This window comes from Neolamprologus brichardi, chromosome 20, assembly GCF_056152115.1.
Source record: "Neolamprologus brichardi isolate AB-2024 chromosome 20, ASM5615211v1, whole genome shotgun sequence".
In the NCBI taxonomy this organism is placed as follows: Eukaryota; Metazoa; Chordata; class Actinopteri; order Cichliformes; family Cichlidae; genus Neolamprologus; species Neolamprologus brichardi.
The window spans coordinates 3,460,735-3,468,796 of record NC_142123.1 but is presented as its reverse complement, the minus strand read 5'-3'; the positions used below and the strand labels follow the sequence as shown (position 1 = coordinate 3,468,796).

Genomic DNA, 8,062 nt, shown 5'->3' with positions numbered 1-8,062 from the left:
ACATCTGACTCTCTGCATTATATAGGCCTGTGTGGCACTTCCTGTTTGTTCTTTACAAGAACAGAAAAAACCCTCCAGTAATTTCTTAACAGGAAATTACTAGGCAATGTTATAAATTATTAATATTATACCTTTGCATATTTGTCACACCTTCATGTTTCACCCAAGTTTGTCCCTAAACATAATAACTGGTTATTAATAATTAATAATTGGCCACCTTTGGCAGCAAGAACTGCAATCAAGCATTTCTCATAACTAGCACAGAGTCTTTCACTCTGCTGTTGAGGAATTGTTTTAATTCAACCACACCGGATGGTTTTTGAGCATTAACAGCCGGTTTAAGGTCATGCTAAAACAACACATTGTGATCTAAGCATGGACTTTCACTAGGCCACAACAAAACTTTCATTTCGTTATTGTTGTTGTTGTTTTTAGCCATTCAGGAATGTGGTTTTGTGGTAGTGAGCAGAATTCATGTGTCCATCACCTAGGGCAAGTTGTTTTCAAGCAACTAAGCATCACATTCTGACCTTAACTGAGGCAAATGAGCCCTGCAGTTCTTTAGATGCTGTTCTGTGTTCTTTTGTGATCTCCTAGATGAATCTCGAGCCTTGGAGTATTTTTGGTAGGCCGGCCACTCCTGGGAAGGTTTACCCCTGTTCCGTGTTTTCTCCATAAGTGGCTAATGGCTATCACCGTGGATCACTGGAGTCCCAAAGCCTTAGAAAAGCCTTTTAATTCATGATTTAACAAAGGGGGTAGTTACTTTTTTACGCAGGTTTGATTGCTAAACATAATCAATACTTAAAAAAATGCATTTTGCATTTACTCAGGTTATGTTTGTCTAATATCAAAGTTTGTTTGATGATCCAAAGCATTTAAGTGTGACACATATACACTACCTCTGGTCTCCAGCAAAGTTTCTCTCCCTGATCTCTCTGGAAATTGACTATCGTTGCACGTCTGTAGTGTAAATCAGCCATTAGGTTATGTTCTGAGTCCCAGAAAGCTACTAACAGCAGGAATCAGATGCAGCACCAGTTTCTGTTTTTGTGGTTTATATATATATATTTTTTTAGTAAGTCGAATACGTTTTAATTGATTTATACATGCACAGTTAAGTAAATGATCACACAAAACATGTGCATTTCGTGCGTGAAACCTGTATTTCTCCCCCAAAATCCTTCAGCCATCTTTATAAAGAAGTTTTAATCTTTTCTTTTAACCCTCTTGAACTCAATGAAGGGCGGGGACTGTGTGTCCGTGTTTCTCTGTGTGTGTCTGTTCGCCACTGAAACGCCAGGGGGAGCAGCGGTGTCGGTGAGACCCTCACCTCCTTCACCTCCACCTCCTCCTCCCTTCTCGGATGCGGCGAATCAACACACGCAGGCGAGGTAAATGCAGTCACGTGACCGCCCGTTGCCGTTGGTGAGTTTTCCCCATTATGGCGGAAGGGCCAGCCGTGCGGATGGACTGTCTCTCCCACTCCGGTGCTTGTTTTGTGTCTTGAGGGAGGGGTTTTGTTTTTATTTTTTTTAACGTTTCCCCGCAACAGCCCGGTTTCTTTTCAACTAGACGCCACTCGAGTTTATCGGCGAAGCCATGGCGGACCGCGGCGTGGATTTGTCCGCCCTGCCTAAAGAGGTTAGAGACCAGTTGGCTGAGTTGGATCTGGAGCTGTCTGAAGGTAAAGGAGGGGCGGGGGGCTGATGGGGGGGGATGCTGTAGCAGATTGTCAGGTTAGCTGTGTATGTCTCAGCTGTCTGGGCTGACCGGCATAGGTTATAGCAGAGGTTCATCCTCACCGTCTACTTTTCCTTTATGAAAAATTTGAATGAGAGCATGCTTCGGGCTCTCAGGCTCTGCCACCTAGCTTATTTTGTGCTAGTACAGGATGTGGGCATATGAGCTAGCAGTGCATGGCAAGCAGCATTGTACATGAGGAAGAGAAAGGCTTCCATCCATTTCCCCTTGTTTCTGTTTATTTTGTTATATTCCTCTTTTTCTCGAAGCTCATTTAAAGCTGAAGGTTGATTAACAATATCAGAAATCCTCTCGTTTGCTGTGTGAATGTGTGTCTTTAAACACCACTATGTGTGTGTGTGTGTAGCTTGGTTGAAAGGCGTTCAGGGCTGTACCCCTTTTCTTGTTATCTAGTTGTACTTCTTCATATTGTATTGATTTTATTCAGCTGTAACCACATGGCTCCCAGTTAGACGTAATTGAAACCTCAACTTTCATCTGGGGAAAAAAAATCCGGCTAATTGCTATAAAAGTGTGAGTCACTGTGAGTGGTGTTGAAATCAGATGAGCAGGCCTGTAGTCATCATCCGCTCGTGGTGTCATATGAAGATACAGTCTGTCATGTATGACTGCCCGTAGTTACCACACGTAGTTTGTGACCTCAGTGATATTCACCGGAGTGATAACGTAGAGTTTGCCGAGCCTTGCACACCTGTGCAGCCCTGTTATTACTGGAATCATGGGTTTACCTACCTACGCTCCTCCTCATATACTACACTGCCCTGTGCCTGTGGTCACAGTGATGTGAGGCTTGTTGTCACGTGTATACACCCCAATATTGGGACCATTCATTTATCCAAAGCAGGGCTGATATCAACCCCTCCCCCAGAGCAGCTGCTTGCCCCACTACCCTACCAATGACACACTGTCACACATCCGTGACAGTACCCCCTCCTTTTCCCCTGCTTTGTGGCCCCCATACATGCAGCTAAATCTAATCCTCCTGTGCAGTGACCCCTCTAGTTATCCACAGCGTCCATAGCATTTTGTTATCGTTTTTTCTAAATATAGCATCATGTATAGCTACCCTCCTATAATTGGTTATGCATGCGTTTTGATGTAAATACATGATGATTTTATATCTGGGAGTAATAAAGGCTTAAAAGGGGGGTTATGACACTGTGTAAAAAGATACTGACTGCAATAAAAATACCAAAGTGTTCGATCAGAGTATAATAATGATATTAGTCCATTACTCAAAGGTGTTTTCAGCTGTAGATTTAAAAAGGATTTAGTGTGCTGACCTGACCTGCTGATGAATCTCAGCAGTTGTTCTGTTTTGGTTACTGTAGCCCTTTAAAACATTAGTGGTATATACAGTACATCCACTCCATGGAGGCAGGAGACGATCACTGGGCGAGAGGCTGGGTACAGCCTGTATGTGGAAATGTCTCATTAGTCTCGCAGTGATATGTCACATTTTTAAACAACACGCCATTAAAGGAAGTGAAGTTGTCTTTAATAGCGCGTTCAAAATTAGATGGAGGGCTGTGAGTACTACTTTCACGTTAACAGATTAAAACATCCATATATAGTAAAACGCAATGCAGTTATGTGGACTAAACATGCCGGGCCTCTGTAGGTTAGCACGAGCTCTCGTTGCACCACAGCGATGAAACGCGACTAGAGGGACTCTTGTTGGAAGGGAGTCATTTTGGGTCAACACCTTTAGATGCCCCAGGGGGAGACTGAGGTCTATAAGATCGCTATGTTATATTAGATGACAGGTTATTTAAGAAAGGTTTGCCAATTATTCCTTCATCTTTATGCTCATTTTCTATAAATGGACACATGGTACAAAAATTAACACAAGCAGGTTTGGCGAATTACAGGCTGATTTTCATCTGCCTTCTCTGGTTCCTTGGTAGCATTTATATAAACAACAAAAGTATAGATAAGAACCAGATACATCAGACAGATAAAACAAAGACATAACATAATATTAAACAAGCGTTAAAATCTCAGGGTGTATTGTGGGTTAAATTTGTTTGTTGTTTTGCATCATTTCTACTTCCAATACATTCTTTGATATAGCAAATTACACTGATATTTATGACTTTAAGAGTAAAAATGCAAATATACGTACATGTTTTAGAGTTATTTCTGATTATTTACCGGAATCGGAACTTGCTTGTGGTTAATCTTTGTGGTTAACAGCATGTCACCATTATTTTTGGTCTGTTACGCACTTGCACAGTAACGCACTTCTTGCAAAGAGGAACTGCTTTTAAAACTCTGCATTTCTGTTGTTGTTGACGAGCGCCCGTCAGAAACACGAGGTTCAAAAACCGGTTGGTACAAGAAGCGGGCAAATTCCCAGTATTCTGGTGTTGACACTTAGACTTCAACACATGCACGTGTGACATCATGGCTTATGAATGCAATGCTTTTTAAATTCTAGCTGCGAGACACTGAGTGTAGTGGAAAGAGTGGGTTGGGGGCGGTGGTATAAAGTCCGTTTCACGTCCATGTATGTATACGTTTGTTAGTCCCTTTGTGACTGGATGCGTGCCTCATAGGCCGTCTTTCTTGAGTCCATAACAAGCCCTTATCTGAAGCAAGTGGAAATGCTTGTTCCTGCGTTGCTCGGATAAGAACACTGGCGTGCCAAATGGCCTCTTAAAAAACAACTCATTTCTGCGAGCCCCCTGTGACTGTGGTGGACACAATGAGGACCATTCAGCTGGTCTGAGCCGCTGTGGCCAGGAGCTTCTGCTGCCATTTAGGCCATTCAGCTGAACCCGATCTTTGTGTGTACGTTGGAATGAGCCGCCTCCATATGAAGAGAAGGCAACGGCCGCTGACTGGTCATACACACAAGAAGATGACACACAGTGTGTATTTCCACTGGGAGTGCACGCCCTCCCGTCTCTCTACTGGGCCAGAGGTAAAAGTTCATGTCTTGTTCATCCCTGTGTCCAGCCTACCTGCTTTATATCACCTTCCGTCTGTCAAGTTTGCTTGAGAGAAATCGCTGACCCAAGCAAAATTCTGCACAGATGAGTTCCAGTTTGTCGGCTAATGCTGATGCTCCGTGCCGAGGTGCTGTTTTGACATTGCAATACAACTGGAAATGATTGGCAGTTCCTCCCAATCTGCTTCTGAGCGCTTTCTAGTGCATGGAGTGCACTTGTTGATATGTGTGTGGGGTCGCTGTCTGTTTGCATCTCTGATCAGTATGCAAAGAGTCTTCTTTTCTGGGCCAATCCTTCAGATGTAGCAGAAGTAGGCTGTGTTCATTTGTGTATGAAGGAGAGAAGGCCCTCAGCAGAGCATGTCAGCACTAATATGGACTAAGCCTTTCTTAGCTACCTGCTTTCCTGACCTTGGTCATCAGTGACAGCATGTAGGGCGAAGTCTGATGAATCGTCAAGGAGGACTCTCCTCCCACCCTTTAAACGCTTTCATTTTTACCTCGGTCCAGCGCTCTTTGAATGACTGTAACTCCATTACCATTTTTGCTAGAGACAAAATTCAGACAGTTCCGGTAAGAGGAGAAGGCGAGCTTTACGGGGATATTTGGTGTATCACCGTAGCACAAAGCATTCACAACGTAACGCTGTCTGAACACAGAAAAATCAGCTCCGCCTAGATTTTGCAGTGTGGGCTTCATGTTACCTGAACTACTCAACCATTTTTGGGCTAGATGCAAAAATTCTCTAAATTCCTGAAAGATGAGAATTATTTTGTAATTTTATAGTCAAAATGAAAAAATATTTCCAGCTGTTCTGTACGATATTTAGGTCATAAAGGTTTTCACAATGTCTCTGAGCTGTTTTTATTATTTATCAGTGTGTTAAACAGCAAACAGTTGTTTTTGTTACACAGTCAAAACGGTGCTAAATTTAAGGCAGACTGGAGACATGTGATGGACACTTCCTCAAACAGAAGAACATGTGTTGCAGTGCGTGCGTTTTTAAGGTGCCTTTTGCTCTGGTGTAAAATGAGGAATAAGAGGCGCCTTACACTGACTGGAAAGATGAAATCTTTACCCAGATTTCATTTCTCAACTTCTTACTCTAATAGGCGTCTTACTACATGCTTCTTACAGATGTTCCAATGATCTCTTGCAAATAGCAGGTGGAAATGCGGTAAAATTGATATCGTAAAGCATTCGCAGCATGATGTCATCAGTATTTTACTTTCAGCCCCAATACTTTGATTTTGTTTGTCTTTATTGTGAGTTTGATTATCTAGATTAAACCGAGGGAGAGAGGAGGTAATGACATGCGACAAATCTCCCCATCAACTCAGCTAATGGAGTCATTTTTTTCTACTTCATTTATGGAAGTGTATGACATGTATTTAAAAGCTGTGTTTATCCCATCGAGTGAAATGGTTTAGTCTTGTTTTATTTGCATACATGTGTAAAAATCAGAACCAGTACGGCGTTTGCGCTCACTACAAACGTTTGTCAGAACAGAATTGGAGGGGAGAAGGTTTTCTTTTCTTTCCTCTAACCCCTTTTTTGTGGAATAATCTACAGAAAGAGCTGAAATTGTTAGAAGTGTGGGGGAGTTTATGTCCATTTTAAAGGATCGAGAAAATGTCTCTCTTCAGTGTGAGTGTGATTTGTTTTGATGCTCTTGTTCTTGATATGTTATTGCGTATGATCCGAGTCCATGTTACTGTTTGTGTTCTGTACTGAATATCACTTGTACTCATTTCTTATATTTACATTTGATGCGGTTTCTGCTCCCCTCTTGGACGCATCTCTCTTGAAAAGGAGATTTGTTTTCAATCTTGATGAGATTTCCCATCTGCTTTAATAAAGGGCATATTATATAGAACAGAATGGTAACATTTCTTGTATCACTGACAGATTTTGTTTAACAGAGCCTGGTCAAATTTAGCTTATTTTGTTGTGGAAACCTCCTCTTGGACTTGCACTGCTTTCCATTAATCTGATCACATCTAAATTCAAGTTGCAAAAGCAATCTTGGCAGGTCTCTTTTAGCACCTTTCAGTCTAATTTTTGTCCGTTTGCATGAGTGAGCAGGCATGCGCAGCATTACAACTGCTCATGACATAAACAGTACATTAAAACGATGTCTGTTCACAAAGTACAATAAGCCTGAGAGATTTGTCTGACTCAATCCAGAGGAGAAAGCTGTCTCTGTGCACAGTGAATAGGGTGTAGCTTTCTCTCAGCTTCAGGATGGTGCACACACATTCAGAAGTGCAACCGACAATGCTCGTTGCCACAAAGCATGACAACTCTTTTGCACATATGTAAAATATCACTGCTTTTTCTGTCACTGCTGTGCGTGCACGTTTAAACATGTCTGAATAAAGCTCTAAAAGTGTGACCGAGAAAGAGACTGTTGTCTGACAGATTTCTATCTCTTTTAAGAAATTAATGAAGCCACTAAAGTGTCTAAAAAGGATACATTGCACTGCAGTGTAATTATATTAAAGACGGATTATAAACGACAAAGATGGTTTCTTTTCCAGCGCTGTTCGCGAGACTGCTTAAGTCATTCGTCTAGTATTTCTTACGGCATTTGAATTGGATTTGAGCAGTCTTGTGATTTTTCTTACCATGCTATAAATTTTGTGTTTACATATTGTAGTGGATATTGCACAAGTTTGTGCTTGTGTTTGATCTCTGTAGAGTACCCAGAAGGTCAGAATCCCAAAAGCTTTCATCTCCCTCCTTGTAGATTCAGAGCCAGGGCATTTCATCTGGTAAGGGTCTTGTTGTGTTTGTGTGTAAACAGTATATTTGCACATGTGAGTTTGACGTAATACAGCTTCTGTGAATAGTTAATGATGGCTGGAGTCCCTTTCCCTCCTCTGGGCCTATAGTTGGCTGAATTATTCAAACGGTCTCATTAAGTACCAGGACACAGAGTGGTGTGGGTGTGTGTGGTAAGTCAGCTTGACTTTTTTATGTTCCCCAGGTACATGTTGAGGCATGCCAAAAAAACATAAGATCGTATTCAAATTCATGCCAGGGGCTATATCGACATCCCACTCATCAGCTCGTAAGACCTGCAGATCTTTGGTGTGAGAAAGTAACTTTTTATTGTCAAAGATGCTGAACTTGTTGAGCGAGTTCACTCGTGATGTGAGGTTGGATTGAGAAATCAACGACTGAATTATGCATGTGAGTTTGAGACTGAAATAACAAGATGATACTTGAAACATTCAATTTGATGTTCCTTGGAAATCTTTAACAGTTAGGAACCCAACTATAGCTCAGAAACAATGAATAACACATTTACTTCATTTTTAATGTCGTATTCATTGGCTTATT

General features: G+C 41.7%; 1 protein-coding gene across 1 annotated transcript in view; it reads left to right on the top strand.

Annotated features, from left to right (window-relative positions):
• The first annotated feature begins 1,420 nt into the window (after positions 1 to 1,420).
• dip2ba (DIP2 acetate--CoA ligase B (putative)a) overlaps positions 1,421 to 8,062 on the top strand; it is a 46,800-nt gene continuing 40,158 nt past the window's right edge. The window contains exon 1 of the mRNA XM_087834338.1: positions 1,421 to 1,687. Within this exon, the coding sequence (XP_087690464.1) occupies positions 1,603 to 1,687 (85 nt within the window). The 5' untranslated portion in view covers positions 1,421 to 1,602. The remainder of the gene's footprint in view (positions 1,688 to 8,062) is intronic.